This window comes from Halichondria panicea, chromosome 8 (genome assembly GCF_963675165.1).
Source record: "Halichondria panicea chromosome 8, odHalPani1.1, whole genome shotgun sequence".
Classification (NCBI taxonomy): domain Eukaryota; kingdom Metazoa; phylum Porifera; class Demospongiae; order Suberitida; family Halichondriidae; genus Halichondria; species Halichondria panicea.
This window is the reverse complement of record NC_087384.1, coordinates 5,579,728-5,597,542: the sequence shown is the minus strand read 5'-3', so window position 1 is coordinate 5,597,542 and position 17,815 is coordinate 5,579,728. Positions and strand designations below refer to the sequence as shown.

The 17,815-nt window shown below is 40.7% G+C and overlaps 3 protein-coding genes across 3 annotated transcripts; 1 reads left to right on the top strand and 2 right to left on the bottom strand.

Moving 5' to 3' along the window:
- The first annotated feature begins 12 nt into the window (after window positions 1–12).
- LOC135340145 (uncharacterized) lies at window positions 13–7,260 on the top strand. Its single transcript, XM_064536471.1, has 5 exons — window positions 13–347; window positions 403–1,390; window positions 1,449–1,670; window positions 1,766–1,903; window positions 5,557–7,260. The coding sequence occupies exons 1-5, from the start codon at window positions 48–50 to the stop codon at window positions 7,053–7,055; spliced, it is 3,147 nt and encodes a 1,048-aa protein (XP_064392541.1). The 5' UTR covers window positions 13–47; the 3' UTR covers window positions 7,056–7,260.
- Window positions 7,261–8,149: 889 nt separating this feature from the next.
- On the bottom strand, window positions 8,150–9,978 carry LOC135340144 (uncharacterized). Its single transcript, XM_064536470.1, has 2 exons — window positions 9,731–9,978; window positions 8,150–9,626 (listed from the first exon to the last, which is right to left on the bottom strand). Exon 2 carries the CDS (start codon window positions 9,611–9,613, stop codon window positions 8,324–8,326), a length of 1,290 nt encoding a protein of 429 aa, XP_064392540.1. The 5' UTR covers window positions 9,614–9,626; window positions 9,731–9,978; the 3' UTR covers window positions 8,150–8,323.
- A 449-nt stretch (window positions 9,979–10,427) lies between these two features.
- Window positions 10,428–17,815, bottom strand: LOC135340143 (uncharacterized). The gene is made up of 16 exons (XM_064536469.1): window positions 17,643–17,815; window positions 15,866–17,586; window positions 15,039–15,134; window positions 14,713–14,781; window positions 14,305–14,379; window positions 14,193–14,247; window positions 14,060–14,123; window positions 13,363–13,468; window positions 13,055–13,102; window positions 12,884–12,998; window positions 12,638–12,683; window positions 12,498–12,535; window positions 11,644–11,809; window positions 11,175–11,385; window positions 10,776–10,841; window positions 10,428–10,580 (listed from the first exon to the last, which is right to left on the bottom strand). The coding sequence occupies exons 2-16, from the start codon at window positions 16,112–16,114 to the stop codon at window positions 10,512–10,514; spliced, it is 1,473 nt and encodes a 490-aa protein (XP_064392539.1). The 5' UTR covers window positions 16,115–17,586; window positions 17,643–17,815; the 3' UTR covers window positions 10,428–10,511.

Sequence of the window (17,815 nt, the reverse complement as noted above, 5' to 3'; positions counted from 1 at the left end):
AATAAGAAGATTCTACATGTGCTACATCAGTACATGTTTACTAAGTCATGCAGTCAAACATGAAGAGGTTCTACCACATCATTTTTGCAGCAGCGGTATTGCTACCATTCATCGTCTATGGCTATCTGACACCAGAGGGTATTGCTAAGCCATTGGTGAAAGCCCCAACAGGAGCCACTATTACTGGTCACCACATTGTGGTACTCAAACAAGACTCATCCAAGAGTGACCTGCAAAAAGTAGTGGAGAAGGTGAAGAGGATGTCGGATGATGTCACTGTGCATCGCTACACTGAGCATGTGGGGAAGACACTCACTGTGGATGCACCAAAGCATGTCCTGGACAAGGTCAGATAAATTATGCCTATAGTGAGTTGGATATTACGCGCACATTACATTGCAGATACGCTACTTGGATGAAGTGAATCATATCGAGGAGGAAGACATTGCGTTTGGTACTGAGTGCACGAAAGTAAAAATTGGCGATAACATTACTTGTGAGATAAAAGACAAACAACTGTGGTTTCTGGACAGGCTTAATCAGCCAAATCTCCCACTTGATGACACCTATACAAACAGCTTCAATATCCAGGAAGAAGAAACAGTCGATGTGTACGTTCTGGATACAGGAATCGAATTTGAGCATTCTGAATTTGAAAATCGGGCAAAATACGCTGGGTATGATCCCGTTGATGAGTACCATTTCACTACATTGAACACACGTGATTACAAGCCACAGAATGGAAGAGATTGCAATGGGCATGGAACTTTGGTTGCTAGCTTGATCGGAGGAAAAACGTACGGAACAGCAAAGAAAGTGAATCTTATAAGTGTTCGAGTGCTTGGATGTGAGAGAGCTGCTCCTTGGAGCGTTATTCTTGATGGTCTCAACTTTATTGCTACTGAAGTTGCCGAGCGAAAACGGCCTGCTATTGTGAGTATGACTCTTAGCGGTAGTGTGCATTTGTCCCTGAATTCAGCAATTGCAACTCTGCACAATGACAGAAATGTACTAATTGTAGGCTCAGCTGGAAACACTCACAGCAATTCTTGTTACTCTTCTCCAGCAAGTAATAAACTTGTTTTGAGGGTTGGGGCCACCAAAGTGAATGACAGTATCTTCGAAGAATCCAACTATGGTCCCTGTGTTGATGTTTTCGCTCCTGGGGAAAAAATCGGAGGAGCTAATAGCTCTTGCTTGACATGTACAACTGAAAATAGAAATGGCACTAGTTTGGCTTCTGCTCTTGTGTGTGGTATAGCAGCCGTTCATCTTTCTCGCGCCCCATTAATGAAACCTGCCCGTCTCAAGCAGACTATAATTGATGTGTCTTCTAAGGATGTTTTAAAGTCAATGCCAAGTTTGACCCCTAACAGAATAGCAAATTTTGGTAAGCTGACAAAAAACTCACTTTAATTACGTTTTACATATAATATTTTCCCCAATAGATTGTGGCGGTGCATTTGTGATAAACACAGACATTAAAATTCAATCACCAAATTTTCCGAGGCATTACAACAATAGCTTGAAATGCACATGGACAGTGTATGCTCCGGAAGGATGGTACATCAGTCTGCAATTTGACTTCATAAAGGCAGAGCAGAACTATGATTGGGTGAAAGTGTGTGACGGAGTATGTTCAACAGATACTCAGCTGGCAAAACTAACTGGTAGGTGCTAGATTCAGTATATATATATATATATATATATATATATATTATATCTTATTATACACTTGGTGATAAATTTCGTAATAATTATTTAGGAGATTTCGCTGAGGTTAATTGTGGTTACAGTTCTTCTGGCAATGTTCTCACTCTTGAATTCACCAGTGATGAGACGACTACTTCTTCTGGCTTTCGAGCTAAGGCCAATATACTCAAGTCACAGTCGTCTACCCCAGGTATATATTATATGCATGTTGCCAGCCCTAGTCAATATAATTATGTGCTGTCAGGAGTGCACGAATATAAAACCAGACAAAATAATGATGTGAGAAATTAATATACCAATACGGCACTATAATTGTCCAATTAAAAGACGGTGCATGTGTGGACTGCTCAAGCTGCTTAAGAAATGCATGCAAGTAAGAGTTTCTACACATTTTCTTAGTCCAAGATTGCAATTTGTGAATTTGCAAAACAATGCTCCGTTCTCGAGTTATAAAGAGTTATAGTATAAGAACTAGTGTTCAAGCTGGCGCTGTGCTAATGCCTCTCGCCATGATTTGCTTTCGCTCAAAAGTATAGAAGAGGAAGTATAGAAGAGGAAAAGTGTATAAAATAATCTGTCTAAAACTGACTTGCATCTATTCAATTGTATAATTTATGGTATCATTGTTGTGTTTTGTGGCTGCTTATACCAGGACCTCAAGGATCTAGGAAGCAACAAAGAAGAAGATTTTGTTTTCAATTAATTATAAGCGGAAGTGCATAATTTTACTAATAAAGTTAGCTTATCTATATAAAGTCACTGAGAAGAAAAGACTTATTACATGCATCTATTGTTGTATTATGTGGCTTTAATACCAGGACCTCAAGAAAGAAGAAAATTGATTCTTCCAGGATCTGTAGTTCAGTGTATAATTATAATATTTAAGAAGAAAAGACTTGTGTACATGCATATTGTTATCTATATTGTTATACAGTAGTGTTTTGTGGCTTACCAGGCCCTCAAGAAAAATATGATTCTGCCAGGAGGATCTGGATCTGGATCTTGGATATCACACGTGGGGAATGAGCGCGCATGCGCATTACATCCACAGGAATAATTAAAGGGTGTGTCCAAAGAGATGAGTGAGGCTAAACACAGGAATACTCCAAAGTACTTTGACCTTTGGAGTAATAGCCTCGTTTTTAGGCCGCCGTTGAAATGGGAATGATTCGGTTCAGACCCTACTGACTTGACTGTACTGGTGAGTGAGTGAGTAGGTTCAGATTGACTGTGTTCCTCATTAGGCGGCAGCAGCACTAGTATCATATCTGTGTGTAAACTCCGAATCCAATCCAGAGGGATGCAATGATCATTAATTGGTTTGCAGTTGTGACTACACGTACCTAGACGTGTCAGTATATAAACTATTTGTGTGCTATCGCAATTGCTGATGCTGCATGCACTTATTAATGTGTCATTTGAATCATGTTCATATAAACTGGTGGCACTGCATGCATGGCTATAATGATCTTATTATTTCATGTGAAACAGCTTTGCACAAAAGAAATTGAATAGGCTTTAAAAATTGAGTGAACTAGAGCACTAAAGTGCAAACCCTCGGCTGGTGACATGATTAAAAAGAAACCAGAAATATAGCATATAGTGATGTTGTTATCATGTACGACTTGCACAGCAACTCAGGAGCAATAAAACTAAACCAGACTGGAGGCATGCTGAAACATTTGAGAACAGGTAGTGGTACTATAGATATATGCACTGTGGATTAGGATCACAGTAAAGAAGCCTGGAGTCTCAGAGAAGTATGGCTCCAGGTTCTGCATGGAGTAGGATCCCAGTCAGCAGCAGGAGCTATATTCAAGCTTCTACTTAGTGACCCTGTTCCATTGTTCCTGGTATATACAGCTTTCTACTGTAGTGACCCTGTTCCATCGTTCTTGGTACAGGATCACTTCAGTTATAAGTAACGCATGTGCAAGTTCTGTTCAAGCTACATTTTGCTCGCTTTTATTAGACAAAGAAGCTTTAACACCGAAAGCTGCCACTATCAAAAGTACTAACTTGTTGTGTGGAGGCTACTCATGCTGTAAACGCAGTGCTAGAACATCCAGGTAAGCAGACCTAGTCACAAGCTTACTCAAGCTTCTTAGCTTTTGCTCGACAAAGAAGCTTTAACATCAAAATCTGCCACTATTTAAACCAAGATATTGTTATGTGAAGGCTACCTATGCTGCAAACGCAGCGCTATGGCATCCAGGTGAGTAGATATACTAGTGACAAACAGACAAACAAACAAACAAACAAACAAACCAACAGACTACTATACCCGTGGCCGCCCACGCGCGCCTCGGGTAATAAGTAAATAGCTGACAGACTTACTCCAATATTGGAGCAGCTGATATAGAGTGATTAGAGTGGTAAACAGAGCAAAACTCAGGAGCCTATGGGCAAACCAAAGGAACTGATGCTAAAAAGTTCATATACATGTACTGGCAAGGATCATGAGCACTAGCTCTATTGTATAGATACTAAAGTTCGTCATGACACTCAATTAATGAACATCCATTTCAAAATCAATCAGCCATCATTCTAATTCACACCAGAACTTGTAGCCACCATTCCATTCTTCATTCCACCAGCACTTGTAGACTCTAGCCGGCCACTATTCTTCATACCAGCCACTGTTAACTTGTAAGACTCTGCTATATATAGAAGGAGGAGGAGGAGGAGTTCGAGTATGAAAGCTGCTATAAGACAGAGCCAGCCACGTGTACACAGTTTTAAATTGTATGCACACACATGCTTATTCTAGAGGTCAAAGTACTTTGGAGTATTCCTGTATTTAACTAGCTGTGTCTGCTGTCTAGTTGGACCAGATTTAGCTAGATAATGGGGTAGAGAATAGTTGAGCGGTGCTGTGTGTAGCTTGAACTGTACTGGCTGGCAAGAATCTAGTAAGCACCCTATGCACTGATAACTCGTCAGAATGGAGGGTATGTTCTAGGGATCTGGACAGCTGTACATCCAAAGGAGCCAGGGAGTGCCAATCATCTTCTCCCAGTCTCTGACACGCTAAACAAAAGGAGCTAGAACTGGGAGTCCCAGCTAGAATTGCTAGCCGGATCTAGACTAATAGAATGACATGGAGGCGTGGTGAGGCCGGATCCACACTAATTGATCGACCTAAAGACGCTCCTGTTCCAGATTTCACAAATGGCAAGGAAAGGGTTAAGGTCACAATGCAGCGTTTGAATAATGAGAAAAAGAGACCCACAAAGATCGTGTGCCGATTTTAGTCGTCAAAATAGTAGAGAAAGAAAGCGCTGCTTATGAATACTGATTCACTGTTAAAACAGAAATAATTGTTTTTATAGACTTCATGTTTCAGCTGTCTCATAATTGGTTCCGTCTCACAATACCCTCTTCTACCTTATCTGCTTTACCGGTGCAGCTACGCTTCGAGGCACAAATATAGCCTATCTTTCTTCAATCCCATTGAGAAACCAAACCGGCTTGTGCATAAATGAGGCTAGGAGATTCTCGCATGCATATATAAGATTGTGTATATATGGTTGTACAGAATGTGTATAGCACGCATGCATGCACATATATAATTGTAGTGCATGCTGTTTGAAGAAGTTCACTACATGTATATATAGACTAAGTAAACATAATTATTGATGCATGTATATATATACAGTGATTTTTAGAGTAGCCTGATCCTCACATTATTTTCTCTATACGTATTGCACTAGCCTCGTCCCCAGGCCAATTTTTCCAGATAGTGAAAATATACGTTGTGGCCTATATATAGGGTAGAGACAACTTAGCCTGGGGACGAGGCTAGCATTACACTAACACACCTTATATTTGGGCCTGGTACAGGATGCAGCCAGCTAAATACAACTGAAGCCATGCAGATAGATGTAATAAGTCAAGGGACAAGTGTTGGTAATCGATTTTCAATGCACAAGGATTGGCAACAAATATTTGGAGGCAGAAGGCGTGGAATAAACATTGCCATTATCGATGAAGTCTCAGGTGAAGTGAGGGAAACAATGAACTATGACACATATCCAACTAATACTCCTTCATTACTGTTGGCATCAAAAATTGAGAACTTGCATCCAGGTGCGTTGGTTGTAATGAGTTCAAGTGGGAATCCAGTGAAATATTTCGACACCAGAGCAAAACGAGCTATTCGCACGCTAGGGTCTGCATACTCATACAATATGAATAGTGCTTCGTCATGGTCGATGGTTGGTGTGAAAGGATTGGCGCAAAATAAAGCTATTGAGAGCCACAGCCAAAGCTTTGCTGTTAATGTTTCCACCCAAGTCAAACTACAGTCAACTAAGATGTATGGACTCCGTGTAACAGTGGTTTCAGGTGGGAAAACAAGTGGAGCTAATGTGGCGACTATCACCATCGATGGAAAGAATGTTGAAATTAGTAGTGAAGATAGTAACAACCTGGGACTAAATGTTGCTGTTTTTGATGAAAACACAGGATATGTTTTGGACACTACAGTATTCAACACACATGCTGAAGCTGTTTCTGATCATACACCTTCCGATGCATTTGTTGAGTATATCGACGCACTACCTCCCGGCAGAGTTGTAGCTATCGCTATCAAAGGAGATGCAATCACTCACCTTACAGAGGAGGCCAAGGATGCTTGTAAAAAAATTGGCAGCAAGCTCATTCGATATGCCCAGATAGATAGGTCTTGGGCTATTATTGGGCGAAAGGGTGCTTTGCCAGGAGAAGTAGCCGAATCTGTGAAAAGCAATGCACGTGCTTTTGCTACTTCTTACATACCAATTGGTACATCAAAGAATTCTTCATTTTGTAGAATTTCAGCAGCTTCGAGTACCCAATGGACTGGATGTACTGCTGCAGGTTACATAGGCACACACATCTCTATAAATCATCGAACGTTTCCTAGTAACCTTTGTCCATCATACGGGCTAATTGTTGGGTTGGTTGACGAGAACAGCTGTGAGTTTGATCAGACTATATACTACAACACATATGGTAGTACAACTGAAGATAGCCGACTAAATTCTTTTATTGCAAGCATCCCAAATGGCCGTATTATAGTCGCTGCTATGTCTTATGATGGTATCCGCTATTTCGATAGTAGTGGAAAACAAGCTCTCGAAAACATTGGCAGTGCACACATTTGGAATGTTGGTACATATCATGCCTGGGCTATCATTGGAAGGAAGGGAGCTGCACCTGGTTCTGTTCCAGAGGTTTTCAATAGCCAATACACAGCTGCTATCAGTGCTAGTGTGCCTGTTTCAGTGCCTGATCTTCCTACCATCCAAGGTTGTGATAATTCCATCTACCCTCTTTCCTGTCGCGCTGGCAGGGAGTGAGTGATTTTGTATGTTTGCTGCGCATCTCATGGATGTGGATAAAATTAGTATGTTTGCTGCCATTATTATATAGCCATAAATTATAACTATAGAGAACATTGTGCGCTCAGTGTGCAGATGTGCCATAGGAGATGTATCATGCAGTAGTCTTGCAATTTTGTATAATTATAGGATTCATAATAATTAATGAATTGCCATGACAAAATTATAGTTGTAAATCAAACATGCATGTAAAACAAGATTAATGTTCACCAGTCAATATACTATAATTTTACTTGTATAGGGAAGTTTCAATACTGCAGCAGCCTATATATAGGTAAAGTGTGTAATGATCACCACAAGCATGACATCACCTTTGGTTGTTTCTGATGATCGAGAAATGCTTTCAGGAGTGCATGTGATGTGATATCTGATAGAAGCAGTACACAGATCACGAGTCCAGGTGCATGTGCAGAGCCTTTTCATTTCCTCCCAAGGTCCAATATATATATATCAACAATACAATAATACAATGGCCCTGGGTGCCAGTAATTAATTGCTATAGCAACACATTCTTGTACAATGCATATACACGTACCTGTAATGGAGTCCCAGACTTGAGAGTATCTCTTTCTGCACACTCAGCATATCCTCCAAGGACTCCATACTCTCTCTCTCCCCGACTCTTGGCTTGTCACACCGAATAACTCCACCTTGCTGAACTGATGCAGTCGGTACAGGCCCTTAGCCGACAGTGTGGATCCTCCTGTGCATGTGTGTGAGTGGGAGATACATGTTAAACACTCATGCAGTACACATACAGCTACCCCTAGGCCCTGATAAATTATGCTCGGAATAATTTTAGTGTGACTGTGTCTTAATTAAAAGTCTATAAGGCATCAAATGACCATTTTTGGTAAAGATCATTTTTGTCTCATGAATCAGCCGCCCTTCTCTTAATTTTGAATCATGATGTCTTGATCAGTGTGTTTTAATAATATTATAATACGTCTTAACTTTGTTATTGGCAATAATCATGAGAATGATAAAAATGAATGCTCATCTAATTGCTTAATAATTACTTACCAGTATTATAGAGAAGCAAATTAAAGTGATGCAATAATATTAAAATTTATATCAATTGTATAATTATATATCTGTGTGTACACCCGTTTCCAGGCCCTACATACAATATACGTAGCATACACATCACACAAAATAGCAGTTGATTGATCCCTAGTAACTATACACAATCACATAATTATATTAAGATCTACAATAACTAATTTTTAGTTCTCAGAAAGATAATCTGGGTTGAAGTCCGGATCAATCTTGTCAACACTTCCTGAATTGTTGGTCGAAGGGTCAGGGTCGAAATCACTCGCGATCGTGTCCACATTTCCAGAGTTATTAGGAGGAGGGTCAGGGTTGAAGTCATTTCGAAGCATTTTGATGTTTGCTGATTTGGTGGTAGTACTGCAATCACAACAACAGAAAATCCCCAACACCAGAGCTACAGTGATACCGATTATTACAGAAATGGGCACCAAGATAACAACTGCATAGGCCCATCCTCTCTGGTCACAAATTAGCGAAACTTCGACATTCTCACCCCAGTCCACACGCTCGGGGATTGATGTGATCACCAAGAATTGTTGAGACCCAGTACCATAGTCAATGCCTACTAGGCAATTTCCTTGTTCACTGACATTACACGACTCCTTGGAGTTTAAGTCAGGGGCACTGTATTCCGTTCTCTCAAAGTTTAAAGAACCATTTACAAAAATTTCCGTTGATAGTGAATTGTGTAAAATTACGTAGTACTCATCTTCTCGCTCGACTCGATATGAAATGGTAGATGTACGTGTATTCTTACAACAGGCAGGTGCATATTGGAACATCTCAGCTACATTTTGGCTAGGGCTATCAACCCAATCGTTTGCATTTTGATTGCCTTTCACAATGTAGACATCAACCAACAGATCTGTGCATACAGAGACTGATATGTTGGAGTTGGGATGAAGATGATACTGCCAGAATCGAAACTCCGTTGAATCAATTGTCGACTCGATAGAAACAGTAAATTGATTAGTGTCATTCAGGGCCAGTATACTCGTGTCGTCGATAAGAAACAGTTCAGCATCAACTGAATTGGACGAGAGCTCAAGATAACCACCATCGCAAAAGAACGAAGATAGAGATATCAGTCGACTATCTCCTGGTGAGTAGAAGTCAGTGGAAATGTCAGTAGGACGAATAGTGACTGAATTAGAATCATCTGAATCATTATTGGACACGCCAAACATATTTATTCCTACTACAACACCAATTATTATGCCACTAACGAGTAAAATCAATAATGTTGCTAAGACCCCGGCAATAACTTTAGCGCACACAAAGCTACAACAGCAACAATCGTTGTCACATCCCTGTTCATCACCATATGCTGGATAGGTACGATTCGAGTAACGGCTAGAGCTGTGACTGCTGAATCTCTCGTCACCCCAACTTCCTCCTCCTCCTCCTCCACCTCCTCCACCTCCACCACCTCCTCCTGCACTGCCTCCTCCTGACGGCATTCTTTATTTAAGTCTATAATTATAATAATTATACAAATTAACATTACTGATTTTTCAGTATAAATTATTTGTGTGGCTATGGCCTGGTTAATCTGATATACACCTTAAAACACTTACTCCAAATTCCAGCAAAGATTAAGGACTCACAGTATACTGGTCTAGTCAGTAGATCTCTATACTTTAAATATGCACATGCATCACAGTACAAAGCTAGAGAGGTCTAACATTTAATGTAGACTCTATACACATCTATACACGTACGTCTAGTCTAGGTACTAGGTCACATGTGCACAGTGCAGTGACCAGCCAGGAAATCATGAACTAGATCTAGATCTAGACTATAAACTTTCAAGTTGAATCATGTGCTTCCTGTACTTTTGTTATATATAATAGTGCTGGTGCATGACGTCATCATGATAACAATGTAGATCAGGGTAAGGTGCAGCAGAATTGATTCCCCATAAAACAATAGCATTGTATAGTGGTATATGACATCATCTCATGCATTACCTACAATATATATATGCATAATTATATGTAGATCAATATCAGAGGAGGTCGGACAACCTGTGCAACGGCCTAACACCAATTTTTACTAATCAGTATTTTAATTTAACTTGCCTGTAGAGATACGTGTTGCACTCCTCTTAGACAATTGGCCTCTGTATTCCTCGTGTGACTGCATGCATGTATGCCTCAGGTATAAATATTATGATCAAGTTTCTAGTACATTAGTGACCCCTTTCCATTGTGCCTCGAGTACAATAAAAACCCCATGTTAGTTGTACGTATCGGGAGGAGAGTTTTCTTTAGGTATGTGCCTTCAATGGATTTGACAATTACATGTGTCTAGTAGCATGATATTTATAATTAACATAAATAGTTCACTATAATATAGCTATCTGATAGTCCAGTACTGTTCTGGTAGGAAAGGCCTCAAGGCGTGCGGGAGAAGGACGCTGCCGTCCTACAGAGGGGGCATAATGATGGTAACGACACTATACAACCCAATTTCAAGCTATAGTCAGACATTGCACACATCGTAATCATACACAGTCTATACTTTATTTCACTTATTGTCAAAGTCTTCCTTCTACTATTACTGATTATATGATTGTACACAGTATGACACTATACAAACTGCATGTGAGGTTAGACTCACCTCTTGCTGGTAGTTCTCCAACAGAGAGATGATTACCCTCGGCACAGCACAACCAGTTGCATTCACCTGTGCATGTATATAATAATAGTTATATAGATGTGTGTTACATCGATCAATGTTGGTATTAGTGAATAAAATGAAAATTTGATACAGGTAGATTGTAGTTCTCTTGCCTGCTCAGGCACGGTAATAGCGTACTAATGTATGTATATACGGATATAAGAGTATAGATATTAAATGTTGGGTATTAGTACTAGTGTTACTGGTATTTGTGTGCAGAGTAGCAACATTCAATCACTGTAGTGTCGATCACGTCAACAGTGACAACCCTGCAATATCTGAAGTGCATGTGGCCACTCAAGAGACTAAGTACACTCTGGGTTGGGGGTTGGGACTCACAGTGTGGGCATACTTGGTCTCTAGTACTCCTCTCTTATCACGACGGCCATCTTGGTTGGGGTAAGTGATGGACAGTCGTCTGCTCTGATAGTCGGTACAGTTTGAGGCACTGGTTACCTCTCCATATTCCCCACGTCCTGGCATCCAGACCTCAACATCGTACTTGCGATAGGCTGGCGCACCCAACTCAGCAGTGGCCATCTCAAGCACTCTACAGGGAGGCACATGCAGGGGTGGATCCATGAATAAAACAGAGGGGGGCTAGCTTTCAAGATTTTAAATGGGTGTAACCCTTAGGGTGGCCTATGTCTCCCAGGAGATGGGTACGAACAAGTTTTTGCTTCGTTTATTCAAACTTTGACCTCTGAATTCGAATGAATGGAGTAATGTGTCAATCTAGTGGCTAGCACAGCAATACATTGCATGGGTTACTAGTAACACAGTTCTTGTACAATGCATATACACATACCTGTAATGGAGTCCCAGACTTGAGAGTATCTCTTTCTGCACACTCAGCATATCCTCTAAGGACTCCACACTCTCTCTCCCCGTCTCCTGGCTCGTCACACCGAATAACTCCACCTTGCTGAACTGGTGCAGTCGGTACAGGCCCTTAGCTAACAGTGTGGATCCTCCTGTGTGTGTGTGTATGTGTGTGGGTGGGTATAGGAGGTACATGTAATAAACACACAGTATACATGCAGCTACCCTGAGGCGTAAACATCATGCTTGTAGTGTTTCTAAACCACGTACACTGAAAATACATAACATTTCAAAACCTCATACAACAGATACTGAGTAGGCCTTGCCCAATTATGCTCAAAATGTTGCGTCTCCAAGTCTCATGCATTGTACCTTAATTCTTACCAATTAGACTTTAATTATTACCCATTAGAAATCATCAACGAGAATTATACTGCAACAGACCTTCTACATAATCTTCTAAGGAACTATATTGGTGAAAGAAATCTTAGAAAAGAGTTAGAAAATCTACTATGACACCTTCTATACGTATATACTCAGTATTAGCATTACTCATGCCATTGAGGCTTAGTCCTTAGTCTCGCAAGCCCTGCCCCTTCACTCACTTACCTCACCTGATTGAGTAAAGGGGCTGGACTTGCGAGACTAATCGAGGCTATAGTGCGGCTATAAAATCATACTTTCTACCAACATTTGGTAAAATTGCCTAATAAGCTAATATTTTTTGCCTATTAAGCTGGCATAATGCTCAATGTTCCACCACACCTATTAGTCTCAAAATTATGCTAGCATAATTGGGCAAGGCCTAATACTGAGTAGCTCACAAGTACTGGCACTTGCCTGCTTCGGCTCTGTAGCACCTCCCAAACGCAACAAGCCTAAAACAATGGACTGTAATCATGGCTCTCACAAATACTGTCTGCGATACACATACACACACATGCATACGTACATGTACACTAAGTACTATATACACATACCTGATGGGCAGCTGTTTAAACGGAACATTCTTGCCAACAAACATGCCTGCAGAAGTGGAATACGGGAGTTACTATACATGAAATCATTTGACAGTAACATTTTCCAAGAATTCAGAAATCCCTAACAACCTACCATAAAATATAATTATGTGTACAGATGTAAATGTGGACAATGGTTAATTGTCAATTTTGCTCCATGCAGAAAATAAAGCCTGGAGGGAATCACTGATCACACATGCAACTTACCAGCTAGAGGCAGTTCAGCTGTCCCAGCTAGACAGAGATTGGTCCCACGGTGATGGTTCGAGGTCACATGAAACACCTGACTGGATGGCCCCCTCGGCTGGAAACCACACCCCTCCTACAAGCGCTCACACAGGATGCATTGAGTGTGTGGATTGATTTAGACAGGCTTACCACCATCTCTGTTCGTATGATGTCGGGGGGAATTACTGGCGTGTATCCCTGAAATGTGAGAGCAAAATGAAATTGTACAGCAATAATAATTATTTGCTCAATGACAAGTACGCAATGTTAGTGAAGATTACGAAGTGATTGCTGGTAAAAGGTTTGGACAGCCCAAACTAAACTAAACTAATAATTATAGTTAGCAATATAGAGCAGCATAGTCAATATGGCCTCAGTATACGTACTTCTCAGTGCATGTGATGAAGGCTTTCAGAAATTTTTTAGACAACACCACTTAATTAAAGTATGTAGGCTACCTTGGATACGGCAGTTTGTAAAGCAAACTGTACCAGAGCCATCTCCAGCATTGCAGCTGCACCCTTAAGATAGCAGAACCCATTCACAGAGGCACTAGAAGAACCTCTACAGTACAAACAATTGAAGTATGTTATAAGTCATTATAGTAAAGCTGAAAGTAAGATACAAAAGGTTACAGAACCCATTCACAGAGGCACTAGAAGAACCTCTACAGTACAAACAATTGAAGTATGTTATAAGTCATTATAGTGAAGCTGAAAGTAAGATACAAAAGGTTACAGAACCCATTCACAGAGGCACTAGAAGAACCTCTACAGTACAAACAATTGAAGTATGTTATAAGTCATTATAGTGAAGCTGAAAGTAAGATACAAAAGGTTACACAACCCATTCACAGAGGCACTAGAAGAACCTCTACAGTACAAACAATTGAAGTATGTTATAAGTCATTATAGTGAAGCTGAAAGTAAGATACAAAAGGTTACAGAACCCATTCACAGAGGCACTAGAAGAACCTCTACAGTACAAACAATTGAAGTATGTTATAAGTCATTATAGTGAAGCTGAAAGTAAGATACAAAAGGTTACAGAACCCATTCACAGAGGCACTAGAAGAACCTCTACAGTACAAACAATTGAAGTATGTTATAAGTCATTATAGTGAAGCTGAAAGTAAGATACAAAAGGTTACAGTACCTGTAATCATACAAATCCAGCTGATTCCCTATCTCAATATGACTCTTTACAGGAAAACTGAACTCTGCAATTATGGGATGACAATTAGTTATTTTACATAACAGCATGCAATTCTACGTGCAATGCAACTCACTTCTCTTTTGTCCATGCTCCTCTACCACTCTCGAATCTTTATAGCCTCCCACTGGCTGCAAAAAGAGGAATCTTTATAATGATAGACACACTTCAAAAAATACAGTCCATACTGTGTGCGGATGTACTTCGTTCGGGAGCTGAGTGAGGACTGGCATCATCTTGTCTTTCAACTCTCGTCTTTCTTCCTGGAGAGAAAAAAATAGAGTAACCTTTAAAGTGAAGCAGATTTTTTATACACCTATACAGTGAAACCTTGTCACCCTATTAAGCATGTCACCCAGCCTCTATAATACAGCCTGGTTAATGGGCCCCAAAGTCTCCATGCTGGAGCATGTGTTTTGACTTACGCTTGCAGGCCACCAACGGCCCTATATTTGAATCACCGTTGGTCTACCCAAGGATTCACTGCATTAAGAAGCTGTCATAATGTTACCGCAAGTTACGCCATAGTGACAAATGTAGATGGTACCATGCCAATGGGATTGCATACACCAAGCACTTGGCACTATTATGTTTACCTCAAATTTTGCAATGTCTCGTTTGAGTTGAACACCTCTGTCCTTAGCCAGTGACTTTTCTTCTTCACTCTGTGGATAGTTAATCATAGCGAAAGCTGTACACAGTGACCAACAACAGGTGTCTAAAATGTGTAGTATCAAGTGCATAATATAGAGTGTAAACATTCTTTGTGGCCTCAATTGAGAGATCTGAGTATTGCGTGGACAGTACTGGGCTGGGTAATTGTTGGGTTGTTTCAAAAGGTAGCATTATTGCAGATGCTAATGGTTTCAGTGGCAAGTTTCGCTGACCAGTAACACGTACTGTACAATTAAGGCAACTTCACCTGGGCTGCATTGAATGTCTCATGGTTATTCTTTCTCTCTTTGTCCAGGGATTTCACACGCTCAACAATGAGGTTGTGCCTCTCTAGCGTCTTTAACTATGGAAGAACAATTGCGAATGAAATAAACTGTTGTTTTCTTCGCAAGAAGTACCAGGGTTTCGAATGAGAGGTTAATCGATGCGAATGGCACTGTACAAGCCTGATTGCTATCGAAAATTTGCAATCGAAAGAACCTCGTATTCTAACCTGATATACGATAATAGATTCGAGTCAAATTGATATACATGTACAGTGGAACTCCGCTTGACGACCACCCGTGAATAGCAACTATCAGGTCCGAAAAATAAGGTCTGGATTGCAGCCACATGTATTTACTGTATAGACGACCCCTGAAGAACGGCAACCTCGCTTTCCGTAAAACGACCAGCATTCTGCTCCCTGAACAGCTTTTAGCCAATGAAAATTATTACTGAATATGCATTTTTGGGCACAATCTATATCATGTGGAGGATAATCAAACCTCTCAATTAACTATGGACACCTCTCTGTAACAGCCAAAACTTAATTGTGTTCGTTATAAAAATTATTAATACGTAGGTTCCACTGTTAACCACTATCCCCGACTCTATTTTTCTATTTTCCTTTTTACTCAACTCTTTCCCCCTATCCCCCACTCTAGCTCCTCCCTGTACCCCCCAGGTCCCTAATGATATTCATGGTCTCCAAGTGGTCTCCCCACCACTAATAAATCTATGATAACTACAATTGCTGAACAATTTTTATCTTTATCAGTTTGTGAGTCTACACACACAGCACGTCTCCCTCACCAGTTGGTCCACAATATCGGTCTCCATGCCTCTCTTGGCCAGGCTCTCCTTCACACATGCCCGTCTGGCCAGGAGATGCTCATACCCCGTGGCTATCACCTGTTTCTGTATGCGCTCTCCTAACTCTGTCCACTTCTGAGGCAGCACATCTTCCAGAGGGTCCGTAGAGGAGTGCTTTAGACGTGTAGCAACCACCAAACGGACAAATGAGCTTGTTTTTAGTGCGTTTAGGAGCACCTTTGGCTGCATGCTGTCCTGTCTAATAAATACTGGGTAGGGGTCCCCCACAGACTAGGTGGCTTACAAGTAGATCTAATTGTAAAATCAGTAAAACTACCATTACCACACAATCTTATACTGTCAATAGTTTGATGGCAAACTGAGGTTTGAAAATTGAAATTGTACACCTGTTTTACCGGGCCGTACGTAGCTAGCATACAAATCACACACATAGACGCCTAGCTAGATCTACAATAAAATAATAATATTAAAATTTAGATCTACAATAAAATAATATTAAAATTTGTTCTCCGGTAGATAATCCGGGTTGAAGTCCGGGTCAATCTTGTCAGCACTTCCTGAATTGTTGGTCGGAGGGAAATCACTTCGAGGCATTTCGATGTTTGCTGATTCGGTAGTAGTACTGCATTTGCAACAACAGACAATTCCCAACGCCACTGCTACAATAAGGGCGAATATTACAGAAATGGGCACCAAGATAACAACTGCATAGGCCCATCCTCTCTGGTCACAAATTAGCGAAACTCTGACGTTCTCACCCCAGTCCACACGCTCGGGGATGGAGGTGATAACCAAGAATTGTTGAGACCCAGTGCTATAGTCAATGCCTACTAGGCAATTTCCTTGTTCACTGACATTACACGAATCCTTGGAGTTTAAGTCAGGGGCACTGTATTCTGTTCTCTCAAAATATAAAGAAGCGTTCACAGAGATCTCCATTGAGAGTGAATTGTGTAAAATGACATAGTACTCATCTTCTTGCTCGACTCGATATGAAATGGTAGATGTATTCGGCAAATCATTACAACAGGCAGGTGCATATTGGAACATCTCAGCCAAATCTTGGCTAGGGTTATTAGCCCAACTGTTTGCATTATCATTGCCTTTCACAATGTATACATCAACCAACAGATCTGTGCATACAGAGACTGATATGTTGGAGTTCGGATAAAGATGATACTGCCAGAATCGAAACTCCGTTGAATCAATTGTCGACTCGATAGAAACAGTAAATTGATTAGTGTCATTCAGGGCCGGTATACTCGTGTCATCGATAAGAAACAGTTCAGCATCAACTGAATTGGATGAGAGCTCAAGAGAACCACCATCGCAAAAGAACGAGGATAGAGACAGAAGTCGACTATCCCCTGGTGAGTAGAAGTCAGTGGAAATAGTAACAGTAGAATCATCATCATTGGACTCGCCTGTCGAATTTGCTGCAACACTAAGCCCAATAATCATGCCCAAAACAAATAAAACAAATAATGTAACTACGACCCCGACAACAACTCCAATGCACATCCCACAGCTAGAATCCTTGTCACTACTCCGGGATGTTGTGTAGGTACTACTCGAGTAACGGCTTGAACTGGGAGTGTCACTGCTGAATCCCTCCCCTTCTCCACCAAAGCCTCCTCCTCCTCCACCACCACCTCCTCCTGCACTGCCTCCTCCTGACGGCATTCTTTATTTAGGTAGGTCTATTAAAAAATGAACATCACTGACTAATTTTTGTAGATATAAATAAAACACTCACATCAAATTCCAGCAAAAATTGGAGGACTCACAGCTATAGTAGTCTGTAGATCTATACTTTAAGCACAAGTATGATTTATCAGGGAGGTCTCACATTCAGATTTTTATAAAAAGACTGCTGTCACTGACATGCAGTGACAAGCCACGCAGGAAATCATATGATCTCAGTGAACT